Source organism: Haemaphysalis longicornis, unplaced genomic scaffold (genome assembly GCF_048455015.1).
Source record: "Haemaphysalis longicornis isolate Haplotype H1 unplaced genomic scaffold, Haemaphysalis longicornis Haplotype H1 scaffold_8, whole genome shotgun sequence".
NCBI lineage: Eukaryota > Metazoa > Arthropoda > Arachnida > Ixodida > Ixodidae > Haemaphysalis > Haemaphysalis longicornis.
Genome location: NW_027526445.1, coordinates 40685217 through 40701241, shown reverse-complemented (window position 1 = coordinate 40701241; position 16025 = coordinate 40685217). Strand labels below are relative to the sequence as shown.

At 49.5% G+C, this 16025-nt stretch overlaps 1 protein-coding gene across 5 annotated transcripts in view; it reads left to right on the top strand.

Moving 5' to 3' along the window:
- Positions 1-16025, top strand: part of LOC144149703 (sulfotransferase 1B1-like) — a 229386-nt gene that overhangs the window by 154902 nt on the left and 58459 nt on the right. For all 5 annotated transcript variants that reach the window (XM_077681358.1, XM_077681357.1, XM_077681354.1 and 2 more), the window contains exon 2: positions 4835-5145. In XM_077681358.1, the coding sequence (XP_077537484.1) occupies positions 4845-5145 (301 nt within the window). In that variant the 5' untranslated portion in view covers positions 4835-4844. The remainder of the gene's footprint in view (positions 1-4834; positions 5146-16025) is intronic.

Here is a 16025-nt window from a genome sequence, read left to right as displayed (position 1 = left end):
GGGCTTTCCCTTCCCTTTTTATTGGTGTGTGTCTGCCGGTCGCCGCGAGTCTATCGCGCGCGCGCGCACCTCTGTGCCGGGCCGCGGCATCGTCGAGCGCTGGAAGTGGAGTTACCGGTCGTGGAGTTGCTTCGACATCGGCGCAACGGCGCGTATTTTTTTCTCGCCATAAGAAGGAAAGACTAGGGAAAAGAGGACGTGCTCTGTTTTATTATTTTGGGGAGTGGGACATCGTGGCAGCGGCAGCTTGGCCGACACCGGCAACGAGTGAGTACGCAGACCTGAGGTTCTGGTTTAGTTAGTCGCGGAGTTGCTTCGACTTCAAATGTGTCGTCACTTTAGCTCTGAAACTGACGGTACGAACGACCCGTAAGGTTGTCGCCCTGGCATTGTTTACACGTTTCCTTTTGTTCCTTGATGCTGTTGGGCGTCGCAAAAAATTGCCCGTCCGGATAGCCGACCCAACAGTCTGGCGGCAGTATGTCGGCACTCATTGCGACGTTTCTTTCTGTGACACCTTTTTATTTCAGTGTTGTTCTTCACACAGTATAATCTTCAGAGCGTCCTTCCGAGGTCATTCAACATTGTTGGTAACACCTGCCCTATTCTGAAAGCGTGTTTGTGTAAATTTGCTCGAGGCCACTGTGAATGTTTATTGTACTGTGCAGTGCGCAACACCCTTGTCTGTAACACTGAGTTCAACTTCAACTATTTAGCTCTCAAAACTGAACTCAAGACTCAAAGTTTTCACAAAAAAACCCTGAGATCAAAATATAGGGTTGAGACTTTAGAATGACTGATTAGTTTTCTTCAAATGCTTTTCGGCCTAGGCAAGATGAGGCTATAAGTACGAAACCTGTGTTTTAGACAAGTATGTTGCCCTCTGTATAACTAAAGACAAGAGTAACACGAATAGTGGTAACAACATGGGGAACAGAGGTTGGGTAAAGGTTCAATATAATTTGATGCATACTAAAAGCGCATGTGCTGTCAAAACTGCTATCCAAGATAGAGACGCTAAACGGATTAAACAACGACGATAGCAAATATAACGCGACAACAAACTGCCCGAGTGGTCCCGAATATGAACGGTAAATTTCAATATGCACGAATGTTCATTTTCGGCTTGTTTTAATGGTGATACATGGTAAACCGCGCAAGGACGGATACTATTGGAGACGCGGATGTTTTGAGAGTAAAATGATACTTTGCATTCACGTTCCTTTTTGTTGTCGTTGTTTAAACACAAGCTGCAATACCAAAACATGAAGGCGCGACTGCGGGCATTGCCGCCGAGCGCACCGGCCAAGCACAACGCCGCCGTTACCTATGTATATTGCCGCATAACTGTCTTGACTTCTTGTTCTTACGGTCTTCCCTTTTTTAAGCGCTATGGTAACGCCCTCGTATAACAGCTGCCTGTCGTTTGCTTCAATTCTTTATCGTCTTATTCTCCCATCCACCGTTCTGCACCCCATTTGTGCATTGACACACGTGCCCTACCCCCGTAAACTTTTCTTTGAAACAACGTTTCACGGAATTGTGCCCTACGTTGCCGCTGTTTCGCGGACGGGAATCTAGAAAATACAACGGGGAGCAGCCGCAGGAGGCGCAGTGCGAACATTTGTGTCACTAAATGCCCAGGCGTTGTATACTTTGTGATGCTGCGATTTTATGGGAACAAAATAAAAAAAAAAGCAGCTAGCGTGAATGTTTCCCACGAAACCACCTGTCCAACCAGTAGTGGCTGAACTGCGGAATGCATGTGATGAAACCGCTAGTCCGAATCGACGTACCCGTCGGCTTTTTTATTCTCATCGACTTGCAGGGCCGCGTATAATATAATATTCTTTCCGTTGTACCAAAGCGTACATCATGCGCACGTTCGTTCAAACAACCATTCCGGCTCCGAGTGTGTGCCCGTATGGGCCTGTGCTAATGAGACCCTAGCACGAACATCACGACCGGAAATGTACAAGGACTATATGTAGCGAATTATAAATAGGAATGAGGGGCTCGTTGAATGAACACGGAAAGGGAGGCCAACGGTCGAGAACGCCAAGGAAAGCAAAGGCGAAGGAATTAATTCGCTTTTCGTGTGCGGCCGCATCCGGGGAGCATGTTTTGCTCCACTTCCTATCCTTCATTTACAAAAAAATACACATTGTTCAACAAAAAAAATGGATGAATTCTTACTTCTTTTGTCTGTGTTTTCATTCATTGACGTTCTTTTACGCATACACACGCACTCGCAAGCGCGTGATGATGATGTGTGGCCAAAGAAGCAGACGAAGCGTTGCGCGATACTAGACTTTCATTAACGGAACAGCTTGGATTGGATGGGATCGGAAAAAGTCGTTTTTATTATCCAATTCTGTGCAACCATTGGTGCGGTGGGTGGACATATCAGTTCTGTTTAGAGGCGAAATAAATTGACCTTTGCGCAGCGCAACTTGACGCGAGCGTGAGCTCGCGTTGCAAGACATTCTTCGCTGAGCAGCACCGAAGACGTGTTTCCCCCCTGAACGCTTCTTCCGAGCCTCTGTTTCCTCCGCACTCAGCTTTCAACCACATAATTTGGTGCATGGGCGTTAAATGTAGCGTAAACGCTCTGTTAACGATTCCCCTAGCTGGCTGTCGATGATTGTGTCGACTTTTTAACGTCTGCTCTCAATCTCATGCCCTACGTGGTGCGCGCCACTTCAAGTCAGTGCCGTGATCCTTCTAAGCGAACCCTGCACACTCTTCAAAGCCGTGCTAGCCGCGCCGTATCGTGCACGACAAGCACGTTCAATGTCGGTGATGACTGAGAGAAACAGAAAGCTTCGCTTTAAAATGTTTTGCACCGTACACGGTGCGTTATTATCTTTGAAAAAAAAAAAAACGAAATATTATATTCACTGCAGAAAAATTCTATACTTGGAGGTTTAGCAGTATCAATTGTCTAGAGGTAAGAAAAAAAAGTTGAGTCTCTCTAGAATACTTATTACACAATGGCGTCACGTCCTCATACGTAGACACCATTACTCAATCCTGCTTTTCCCTATAAAAAATAACCAATATCCTGAGGCAGTTTACAAACAAGGAGGTGAAATAATAATTTCTGCACATGAAATAGGTGTTTTTAGCTTTTATAAAAGATTTACGCCGCAGTAAAAGAGAACTTAGGACGGCAACACACCGGAGCTCCCACAAAACATGGTAACGTCCATTTTGAAACGATGTTTATGAGTGCGGTTCCGCCATTCCACATCACATGATGCTACCTTTCACTTCTGTAGGTTTCGAACATCAGCCGCACCGCTCTGCAGCGTGAACTCTGTTCGTTTTCACGAGAAAAACGACGAAGAAAGTTGCGTCTCCATATGGAGACACGGTGACTGAAGGGGATGAAGTAAAAATAATTGTATTTACGTTAGGTTGAATCCTTTGGTACTAATGGACACGGTGTCTAAAGGCCCTCGTCTTTGTCGTGTTTTCTTTTTCTTTTTCGTTTCCCCATGACTGCCCACGTGCCCGTTCTCTTCATATTGACTATTTCTCTAACGAGCCATGAAGACAAAATTCAGTTCAGTTTAAAAGGATGAGCCCTTGGTTACTCAGACAGCCCCATTACAGCCGCGGAAGACGCTTTTTAACCGAAAAAAAAAACGAAATATGCGAAAAACTTCAAAACTTCACGCTACAGTGACGTAATATGCGCCGGCAATAAAAACGTAGTTATCAGCGTGTTATCTGCACGTTACCGTTCAAGTGACACGACCAAACGGCACTAGAGCCTCGTTTACAATCGCGCAGTCATGTTTCTTGGCGCCGGCTTTCTGTGACGTCATCAAAAGTTGCCGGAAAGTGGCGGGGGAGTCGCCACTGCTTCGTCTGTTTTCCTTAACCCTTTGATGCCCCGAACTCTATTTTTCTTTTTTTGCTTAAGATTGTGAAAACATTTTTACGATCTAAAATAACTTTCTACATCACAAATATCAAGTAAAAAAAAGTTTGGTTCATTAGAACGGACGCTGGGACCCACTGGGCACTGGCCGCCCATATATCAGTTAACGAAGAAAGCTACCTTTATCAGCATGCTTTATCGTAGAAGTGAAAACAATAACGTGAGTTTTGTATTGCTATCATTTGTAATAAAAACGAAATGGCTCAATTTCGCTTACCTGTCACTAGCCCATTGAGCCACCCGGGCTCGATACGAGTTGACACGCATAAACGAGACTTTTTTTTGCCACACAAAATTAAATGTTGCCGTCTCTCTTTTTAAAAATTTTTGAAGGTCCAGGAACCATGCGTCAATTCGTGGTGGTAAATGTCCAAAAAACCATAAAGTGCGAGAGAAAAAAAATATTGCTTGAATTGTTGCGTATCGGCAACATTGGGCATCAAAGGGTTAATTCCTCCCTTACCTTAATTCCTCCATTATACGTTTGAAATTTGTGATCACATCGTTACCACTGTTTAGGCTATTTAATGAGCCTTACTTGTATTTTGTCTTCACGGCGTTGCGCTGCTGAGCACGAGGTCGCGGGTTCGATTCCCGGCCGCGGCGGCCGCTTTTCTGATGGAGGCGAAAAGCAAAAACGCCCGTGTGTACGAGATTTCGGCGCACGATAAAGATCCCCAGGTGGTCAAAATTAATCCGGAGCCCTCCACTACGGCGCGCCTCATCGCCTGCGTTGCGTCGGCGCGTTAAACCCTACAATCAATCAAATCAATCAATTTTGTCTTCACCAGCGTATTTACTCCTTTGCCAGCATTACAAAAAGAATAACAGTGAGTGCCGTATCGTATCACGAATGTCCATTGTCCCCTTCTGCTTCCCGTGCAGGCTGCTGACGATGATATCGCTCAAGTTCCTGTACAGCAGCCCTCTGGGCGCCCTGCTGACGGGCGGCGGCGGCGGGGGCCGGGGCGGCGGCAAGTGCCCCGAGAACGACGACCAGGTGCTGCCGGCAGACAGGGACCCCGCCGTGACGCAGGACCCGGCCTGGGCCTCCTACGCCGCCTCCATCCCGCGCGCGCAGAGCTACAAGGGCGTCCTGCTGCAGGGATACCTGCTGCACCCGCATGTCATCCGCGGCCTCGCCGACTTCAAGATACGCAACGACGACGTCTTCATCGTCACCTACCCAAAGTCCGGTCAGTGGCACGCCCTCTGTCTAGCTTTCACATATTCGCTTGAAGAAATACCGCTGATTGCCTCCCCTCCCTTGGCTTGGTTTCGCGTGATAAACCTCTCTTCTTTCTTTTTTCTTTTCCTGTCTCTTTAAAACTCTTTTTGACTTCGGTGCAGTTTGTTTATTTTTAATTGGCGTCACCCGTGATACGTATGTGGTACGGGTTGGGCTTTTGTTTTACTTTATAGCCCTTTATTTTGTCTGTCTGTCTGTCAGTCGCCGTCACGCTGTCTATGCGGGCCAAGGCTGGTCTGGCAATACCGTACCCGACAGATTTCCCGTTTATCCGGGAGGTTTCCAAATCTTGGTGGTTTTGTACGATCGTACGGCCGCGACAAAGATATCTCAAAAGCGCACCAGGGTTTGGCCAAACCTTTCTCACAGTCGCGAAAGTTTTATAACTGTGCTACACGGTCGTTTTCAAAGGCCTTTCGAAGGCTTTCCAAACAATTGTCTATCGAGTGCCTCATTGAAAATACGTAGGGAGCACTTGTAGTAAAGCGTGCGGCTCTCAATTGAAACTTGCCGTGTGGCACAGGCGTTACACTAGTTGACATCGTTATCAGTGAAGAGCGTAAAAAGCGTGGTCGGCAGTGCGCGCAGGTTGAGCAGGTCGGTTCCACGGCAACGCTGAATGCGAGAAGCAGTTGAGCGTAGCAGAAAAAAAAAATCTCACCCAGTTTGTAGGGTCCACGTCGAACAGCCTTTGGTCACGTGCTTTTGGCGATGTATCGCAGGTGCGAACGTTACGCTCGACTTCCTGAACAGGGTGGCGTAAGCCACGTTGAAGGTATAGCAAGTCACCAATGGTGTACCTTGTGACAAGTTTCTACGAGACAGTTCGATTCCTTCTGTCTTTGTAGCTTAAATGAAAGTCATGTAGAATGTTTCATTCTGTTGATACTACCCCCCCCCCCCTCCATTAGATTCCCCTAATGGCACCCGGGGAACCTGGCAGGAATGCAGTACGTTCGATAACGTCAATGTTTCTAGCAGTCGGTCCTCGTCAGCGTGGGCACTCTGATTCCCGACAGACATGGTCCCTGAAGCGAGTTGTCTTTATCGATTGGTGATAATTGAGGTATGTCTTACGGAAGCACCTGGTAATACGGTAGTAGGGGGAGCTGGTGCACGTTTAGCGTTTCAACTGCTCAAGGGACTACGACACAAGTGGAAGTGGCACAAGACAGGTATACGCTTCTCATCTGCCACTTCATCGCCTATTTCGTGCCTTGCGCACTTATTTTGCAAAACTCCATAATAAAATTCTCAATTTATCCGCGTTACAAGATGCGGCAGTATGCTGAAGACCGTTGCCGCGAGCAGCGTTTTCGGTAGCCGGGACCGTCTGCAGGCGCGTTGCGATATCGGCAAAGATTGTTCTAGGCGACACACGGGTATCAACATCGCATTGCATCGCCTCCGTATATGCTTGAACGCTGTGTACAGCTTGGGAAATCTTGAGTGAAAATCCACACTACCAAAACAGGAATGTGTCCGGTGCATGCCATGCATGCGAACAAACCTCTGCAAGGGCGGACGGACGGACGGACAAAGAAAGACAGCTAGATAGATAGAATGCGGGAAAAAAAACGAAGCAAAGCCAACAGTTTCGCCTCCTCGTGCTCCGCGCTATCCGGAGCGTTACAAAAGGGGATCAGCAGTTGCTCCTCTTGCCCAACTTTCCGCCGTCTCACAAATTCTCGCCACTCGCAGCGTCTAAGCGCGCGTTCTGTCCTAAGCGCGCCGGTTCGTTCGAATCGCAGCACCTGGTGACTGCGGCCACGTGACGCAACTAGTCATGCAACGGAAATGCGATCCCGCCCTGTCTGGCAGCTTTACGTAAGCTTCCCCTATAGGGTAATCCCCACTGGTGGTTCTCGGGAAAGATCGTTACAACGTACGTCCAAGCATCGCGCCTGTATTTCCCATCGGCAAACTTGGAAACATAGACAGGGGAATTTTGGTATCCCCTCTGGCTAAATAATTTAATAATTTCTTTCTCGTCTGCCTAAATACAATAACTTACGTAATTCTCGGGGGGGTTGGCTTTGACATACAAAGACACAGCCTTTACACTTTGAACACACAGTGTACCACACAGCTGGGCATGCAATGCAATGAGACACAAATAAAGTTCGTGGTACAAAAGGTTCGGGCAGGATTATTTTGGTACGTAAGTACCTTTTCGTCAAAACTGCACATTGTCCGCACATCAAGCATGCACAGTCTTCGTCTGCGACGAGACCATTTAACGGGAATGCACTTTGCTACTTCGTTAACTGCAACTTCTGTAATCAACATGCTAACTTTGCTCGTACAAGCCTCAGTACATGGTTCTAACACGTCTTAGCAAGTCGAAGGCCACAACGCATTTCCTAGGTACACCCTTCAGCAACAGTTGCGAAGGATCGGCTGCGGTGTAGGGAATCCGTACTGACTCGCATTCCCAAGGCTGTGGACTTCATTCCACTCGGGAGTCAAATTTAGCGAATGTTCTTCCAACGCGCTTTATTTTGTTCACAGGAAGGATTCCCTGAGAAATTCGACATCATTTCAAGCGTTCCTTCGTCTGGTTTTTCTAGAGGCGAAGCTCCTTAGTGGCTCGGGCTGTCGGCGTCTAATGTCGTCGTCGTGACGGTCGTCTCTTGTAGTCACGGTGCTAAAGCACTGGGACCGTTTATGCCTCGCGCTAGAACGCTTTGCACTTCAAAGACGCGAGACATTTACAGCAAAGCTGTATACCTCTTGCCCCCAACGGTTTCATCTCTGTGGGCAAAAACGGCAAGGCACAACGAATACACTATACGCTGCATGCTTTGCCCCATCCCCAGGTTTCACTTTAGTGGAGATTGCCCGGGATTTTTTAGTCTTCGAGCCCACGGCCATTTTATGTGCTATCTCTGGGCTGCGAACGCTCCGAATTTTTCAGGTATATTTGGCGAGCTAATTCTCTCGAATCAGCATTGTGGCATCCTCTGCGGTCCGTAGAAATGGTGTTGAGTGGCGTCTGTGTTTCGATGGGAATTGCGATAAATATTGTCAAACTTTACCCGCTAGGTACCATGTGTTTGCAGCAGACAAAAAGGAACGTAGTGGCACTGAAATCGGCTGTATTTTGTATCACTTCTGCTACGCCATAGACGCTCTCTAACATTGTTAGGGCACATGCGCCAACACTCAGCGCGCTCTATGTTGCGGCATCGCGAACCGTCGTACCGACAGCTGGTGAGCCGTATTTCGAAAGCGGTTTCCGGCAACGCAGGCAACAGTTTTCTGTTTCCTAGATTTAGCATTTCCCTTCTAGATTTCGCAAGCCTTTGTTCGCATTCCAGTCCCAGGCTCAACACTGAGCGCTGCCGCGACAACGCAAGCCTGGGCCTCTCTTTTTCCAAAGCCGGAAAACACACGCCGCGTGGAATACCGTATGCGCGCTCATTTCCCCTTTCCTTGAAGCGCATTCCTTTTCGTCGTATTGAGGAGCGTTTAGCGCTCTTAGCAACGCGGATTCAGTGCAGACGTCGGCGGTTAGGCTGGGCGGCTCGTTGATACAGGAATTCATGAGCGGGGTTCCATTTTAACGGACACGGCAGTATAGTGCGACATCTGCTGTCGTGTGGCTGATTGCTGGTGACAATTACACGGGACGCGAGCTGAACATGGCAGACTTGGACGGCGCATGGAGGCTAGAGATGGAAAAGTTCCACTAGTTTTGACTGCACGGGTAAAAAAAAAAAAAAAAACAATCCCAGTATTTAGCCGGGTATTATTTAAACAGGAAAACTTAAAATTGAATAACTTCGTCATTTTTAGCGCCGGATACTGGTCGTATACAAATGAGGAGCGCCGGTGGGATTAGTAGCTTTTATTAGGGCGCAAAATGCGTACCATTTGTACAATTGCGGGTAACGGTGGTTACAAGGTTTGATGACAGTAGATTCCACAACCTGCATCCGCCCGTATCCAGACCTTCATAAGGACTCGCGCCAGTAGTGCGCAGCGAAAGCTAACATCCGTCATGTCACTTGTGCCTGCGCGCAGCGCCCCATTCGCACAACACCCAAAACGCCGATGTTTATCCTAGATGATTTTCTCAGCTGCTGCGACGCGGAGTCCGAGTCGTCCGGGTCGCTGGGCGCACGGGCTTCTGGACGCCATCTGATGGGAAAGGACCCCTATACTCACCCAATTCTTGGCTCAAAGAAGTTAATTCACTCACTCACTCACTCACTGCAACTGCACCCCTCGAGCGAACCGGTCCTGCACTTTCACACTGTTTCGCACTAGGGCAGAGGAACACTTCCCATTGAGGAAACCACCCGCCGCGGCGGCTCAGTGGCTAAGGGGTTGTGCTGCTGAGCACGAGGACGCGGGTTCGATTCCCGGCCGCGGAAGCCGCTTTTCTGATGGAGGCGACAAGCAAAAACGCCCGTGTGTACGAGATTTCAGCGCACGTTAAAGAACCCCAGGTGGTCAAACTTAATCCGGAGCCCTCCACTACGGCGCGCATCATCGCCTGCGTTGCGTCGGCGCGATAAACCCTGATCAATCAATCAATTACACATGACGAAAGGGAAGGGTACGAAATGTTTCTCGTCGTCTCGGCGGTCTTGTCGCTAGCGCTCGGCTTCGCTGGTGGGAAATTCTGGGTCCTGCTTATAGACGGACGCATGCGGTCGGAGTTTTTGGTGAGAACTGCTCGATCCTTCTATAGCCTGACGCATGCGGTCGCCCTCGAATGACGGTAGTCGAGAGTAGGGCCCCTGCTCCCCTTTTATTGGGGGAGCAGGGGCCCTATTCTCGACTGCAGAAATTCCCGGGAAATTCGCCATGTTTTTTTGCGAAAGGCACAACGTAAGCAATCAGTGACGTGAAGCACGTATCCGCGTAAAATCGTAAAGCGGCGAACCAATATCTCCACAACTTCCCTGCATCCGAGAAACAGAAGTCCGCCGTGAGCCGTTGCGGGAGAACCCCTTTCTAAAGCTCGCCGCGAGCCAACTTGTTACGTTTCTACTTCCCTCAGGCTCTTCTATTCTAAGGAAAGATTGTGTGACTCTTCTGTTCACCAGGGGCGGTATTCTCGAGTTTTGTCCCTTTTGCGTCCCTTTCAAAAATGTCCCTTTTGGCGAGCCCTGATTGGCTAAAAGCAAACAACCGGAAGTGACGTAACGCAAGCGCGGAAAACCTACTGCCAACCTTCCTCCATGCTGCCAACGTCCACTTCTTAACCGGAGGTACGTCACGATGAAAGGGACGCAAAAGGGACGTTTTCAAAAGGGACAGTTACGAGAATACCGCCCCAGATGACTTTCTGGCCCGCACCTGAACGGAAACAGAACGAGCTCTTCCGGCCGAGCGGTCACCGCAGCGCCGGCACTTCCGAATATGACGTTGTCTGCCGCCAGCCAATCGCGAAAGGCAGCTGCTGCTTCACTAAGATCCATGTCGAGGCTCCTCGCTTCTGTTACTCGCCCACCTATCTCTTTATCACCCCCTTTCTCCTCTCTATTCTTTATATCCCCCTTCTCCCCCTCCCCACCGCACTGGGTTGTATGCAGGTGAGCCCCCAGTTGGGCTCAATATTATCCCCAGTGCACTTCCTTTCCTTTTCACCCGGACCACCTAAGAAGAAGAAGAAGGGCTCTCGCCGTGCCCTCGGGCAGGGGTTGTTTTTGCTGACGAAAAAAGATGGTTTGGGGGTATTTACACATCAAATAAACATGTTTTTTTGAATTAAGCGTCAAGAAAACCATAAAGTTATGCCCCCAACAAATTTTTTTTTTTTGAAAAGCTCTTCACCAGTTCTTTAACTAACAAGCCTTCAGCGAAGGGCTTGAAAGATTTGGCGATAAATTCAGAAACTACGAAGCTTGCCTTTACCGTTTCGTCGCTTGCTTTGGCCGCCTTTTTGAACAGGTTTTGCTGCTTTTCCGAACCCGCCTTCAGTTGAGTAACGGTGTGCTCGCGAACGTTGCCAGTAAGAGCACCATACTTCTCGTGATGGCAAGACATGAAGTGGCGTCGAACATTGTACTCCTTCGGCACAGCCACAGTCTGGTGGTAGACAAAGCACAACACCTTGTCTCTTGATTCCGTAAAGAAATAAGAAAGTTCCCATCGCTCCTGAAAGCACCTCTTCTCGTCTTCCACTTTGCGTTTTGCAGACTGCTTGGACAACGACATTGTGGCTCGCTAGACTTCCACAGCCGAACATTTCGCTGGTTGCAGATTGTGCAAAAAAAAATGTCAAAAAGACACCTGTCACATTTACGGAGGCGACAAGCACGTAGGAGCACAATTATGCAGTCCGCTCTATCATGATTGACTTATGGCGCCGCTGCGTTCCACAGGGCTGTAGCTTGCGAGTCGGAGGATAGACGCTTAGTTTGGCGTCTCAATTTAGCGCACGGGCACAGATATGGGGCGTTTGATGTCTGAAAGTGCACAGTTTCGAAGTGCAATGTGCAGTCTTTTCCTGAGCAGCGCGATGTCTCTCTCTCCCAGGACATAAATGACGCTGCGACACGCCCCTAAACGCCCGCGGGTGCATTTTGGAGCCCGAACCTAGAGTCCGACGTGTGGCTGTGCCCTTTTCGCCACAGCTACAGTGCAGTAAAAGTGTTTGACACAAAGACGAACAGGAAAGCAACTATCCGCAAACACCACACAACTCCCGGAAACCTTCGCGCTTTCGCGGAAGCCTGGAAAACTCCGGTCAATTCTCATTAGCGGCGTGCAGTCCCGTTCGCAGGGTCATAAAACGCCGCGGGGAGTTTCTACGCGGCCTGTGCTCGCCCAGCCCTGTGCGCACTGTAGAGTGCGCTCGATTTGCAAGTCGCAGTTGCTTGCGACAATTGTGCACCCGACTTAACGGCGCCCGAACTGAGGGGCCTCAGGAAAAGAGGGGTGTTCACTCTGGTAACGCGAAGCCGTGAAAGACGATATCTACGCGTTTTCAAGAAGTCTCTGGCCATCTGCGTCCTTGGCTACACAAGCATCCCTGGGAGCGCACTCACGCATTCGCTTAAAAACAAAAAAATTCCCCCGCATTTCCCCGAGCGGGAGAATGTGAAAGTGCGAATGCACGGTTGTCGGCCCGCTTGCGGCGCTTGCGCTCGGCCCCCGCAGCCCACCGCCTCGCCGCCTTCTCTTCCATCGGGTTTGTAGTATCACGTGTACACCACGCAGTTATCAAGCCGCTATAACGCCGCTGAGTCGCCAACGCACGCCGCTGACGACGTAGTTTGAATGCGTTAAAGATATAAGGCGCGTTACAGACAATATCAGCGTCGCGTCCGTGGCTTATTCGGTAGAGCGTCGGGCTGCGGCCCGCAAAGTCCTCGGATCGAAACCTGGCGCCGGATGCTGTTTCTTCTTTAAAGAGCACTGCGGACGCCGCCGCCGCCGACGCCGGCGGTGGATGGTTTGGGGTCGCTTATAAAGTGCATTCGCACTTAAAATAAATGAGCCAAGACAGTCATGAGAGGGCCGCGGGTTGCATTAGAAATATCCGCGGCCCGCATGCGGCCCGCGTGTATGAGACCCCTGGAATATTGTATCGACTCAACGCTTAACTTCTCAATTAGTGCTAACATTTGTGGTGTACTTTTCTGTGCTTTACATATATAAGCCGCTTCTACCACACACAGTCCATGCGATGCCGCATTCGCTATGGGATCCTGTTTCTACCTTTGCAAATACAAATACGCCGTGTAGTCCCATAGCATATTACAATACGCCTACATGTCCACCGTAGTACTCCGAGATACTCCAATTACCTACCTCTTCAGTGATGGCTGAGGAAGAAAGGACGACGGTAATATATTTGAGGCAAGGTACCCTCCTTCTTACATTGCCAAATGTCCGACGTTTGTTTGGGGCTAAACGCAGCGTCGCCGAACGGTTTGTGCAAAGCTTCGTTGGGCTTAAGTTTGCCTTCTTTTTTTCATTGATTCTGTCCGCGCGCATCGGCCGTTGTAGGCCCACGTCACACTATCTATTCGTGTATCAGTTAGTAAGAGAGGCAGTTCGAAACAGTTGACATTGTCGGGTGGGAAATGCACCTGCCTTTGTGCGAAAGCACAGGAAGCTCAGGAATCCTGGATCTGTTTTCCGGAGCGTGTGAAGCCTCTGGAGCCGCGCCCGCACAGTGGGGGCTGCGTGACGTCGGGGGGCCGAGCGCCGGCGCGCGGGCCTCTGGTCGGATGCTCTCGCCGACTCGGCCGCTCATCCGCAGCAAGTGGTGTACCCGCTCCCGTGCCTGCAGCTGTCACTGGAGGACGCCCTACTAATCAAAAGAGATATTTTTCGGCGCTCCACGCGTGCCCTTCTCCCTCCGCGTGGGTCTGACCTTCCTCGCGGCTTAATCCGCCGTGAAGAGGACGTGCTTCGGAGAATCCGCCTAGGCGTCGCACTGACGTCTGCTGTGCGAGCAACGTGGACTTCGTCTTGCGGATCCCTCCCCGACCTTCCCCTACTGCCCTGCCCCTGTTGCTGAGGCGACCTTGGAACACTTCCTAGGGACGGGTCCAGGGCTCCAACCAGCCCGAGCTCGACACATGGGGCCCACAGGACATCGCCCAGGGCGACCTCCCGATATTCATCGGTGGGCGCACGGCCCTCTTTACAATAAACTCTTGGAATTCATTTCTGGAATTCGAAACAGCGCAAAAAGACGGGACAAGGAAACGACGACACAAGGCGCTGTGTTCCCTTGTCCCTTCTTTATGCGCTGTTTCGAATTTCAGTGTGCATCAACTAGCCCAAACCACCGTTTTAACGCAGTTCATTTCGGAAACTGGACTGTATAGTTTCCCGTAGTACCCCGCATCACTGTATGTGTTTTTTAAATGCAGAGCATCTGTATAAATCACGATGTCACCCGTGCGTCGGCGTCCGCAGCAGCCAGCCTCCCCCTACACTATAAAAAGAAAAAAGTAATAACAGTTACCGGCGCCTGGTTTCGATCCCACGACCCTGCGGGCGGAACGCAAGGTACATGGTGCTCTACCCACGCGCCACAAAACGACACAGAATCAAAGGCTACGAACGCGCCTTATATCCTTGACTCATTCAAACTACGTCGTCAGCGGCGTGCGTTGGCGACTCAGCGCCGTGCTAGCGGCGAGCCCCACCCCCTCCCCCCCCACTCGAGAGATAAAAGAAGAGAAACACTAAAGATCCCACCTATTGGGGGGGGGGGGTGCAAGTGATGGCAAAAAATAACAACAAGTTGCCGTTACCTACTTACGTCTCTCTCCGCTCTCTCTCTCTCTCTCTCTCTCTCAAACCCAACTACCACCACCAACAACTACCACCAACAACTACCACCACCACCACCACCAACCCTACGCCACGTAAACGACCCCAATGCTCTGCATTTACTCGTGTCCCTCGCGCGGGGGCATGCGACGGAGGATTTTTTCTTTTCTTATGTGTCGTAGTTCTGTCCTGTTTTGACCATTGTTTCCTTGTTACTTATGGCCTATGGCAAAATGACGCAATAAAAAAAAAGACGGCTCGTGCTCTCCCCGCTACTGTGCCGGATTGTCCTTGTCGTAGGGGGCGTCGTGTGTGTCCACACACGATGTTTGGGAGCGTACGCGCTCGTCCTTCAAAGCGAGAGAAGGTACCTCAACAAACTCCACAAATGGATCCGTGCGTACACAACTGTATACAACAACGTATCTGCAGCATATCGTGCCAATACTTCTTTTAACACGAAAGTGTTTTATTTCCGGGATACACGAAGATTTGACGACGTCATATCCGTACAACGAAGCAAGTACAACGAAGCAAGTGGCCTGTAAAGAGTGCACCCCTGCACACAGGGTCTTCATGTGGGTGAGCAACCTTTAGTACTAAAGAGTATGGTTTACTTCGGGTTGTTCGTTTTCGGGTTTTATATTTTGAAGGGACAGACAACCGATTTTTGACAGGTAAACGTTCTCTATCCCAAATGGAAGGGCATCCCTTAAAGCACTTTGACGAGAAACGGTTTTGCTGATAACGCCCTAGAACGGTTTAAATCGAAATTTTAGATCTACAAACCGTATGTGGCGTCCCAAAACTAACGCTGGCAACCATGACATACAGTAGCCTGGCAACATGCGTTTGTCTATATGTGACATGAAAAGGCACATTGAAAAACTTGTCCCCAGCTAAAAAAGTTTGCATCGCAGGATTTCTTATTCCTTTATGTGTTTTTTTTTAATTCACTAGTATTTTGCACGAAGGCGCCATCTGCTGGGATGGACGATAGAATTTGGCTTCACGTTCGGTTCTTCGCCAGTGCGATCCTTCCCGGGCGTGACCTTTTTTTTTTGTTGTTGTTGTTAGTGCCATGTTCAGACCACCGACGTAACAGGCGTATCGTGCGCTATGGACGTAAAAAACGGCGTTTCAGCAGTTCCTTTGGCTGAGACGTCAAATGACGTCATTCTTTAAAGATATCACGACAGTTGCGACAACAGTCTGAACGCGGCCTTAAGCTGCCGCTTGCGTATTTGGAAACTGAAATAGAATATTCCGACAGAAGAACCGCCCCTGACTCGGGCGGAATTGTCAAAGCTCCTTTACTGGATCTGTTTACTGAATGCTGCCGTCGATTCTGGGCATGGAGGCTCAGTTAGTTACACTGAGAGCAACCCAGCGGCGGCGGGTGGCGTGTCTTAAAAATTTTCAATATAATGTGTAAAAATGTATATATAAACTCATAGAAATGCTTTTGTTAAAATGTTTTCAACAAGTGAATAAACGTTTTAGCAGTTACAGTAGCTGCTAGGTTTGCAGGTCACGTGACCGGGACACATTTTGTAGTGTCAAGTTTCCTCACTACGA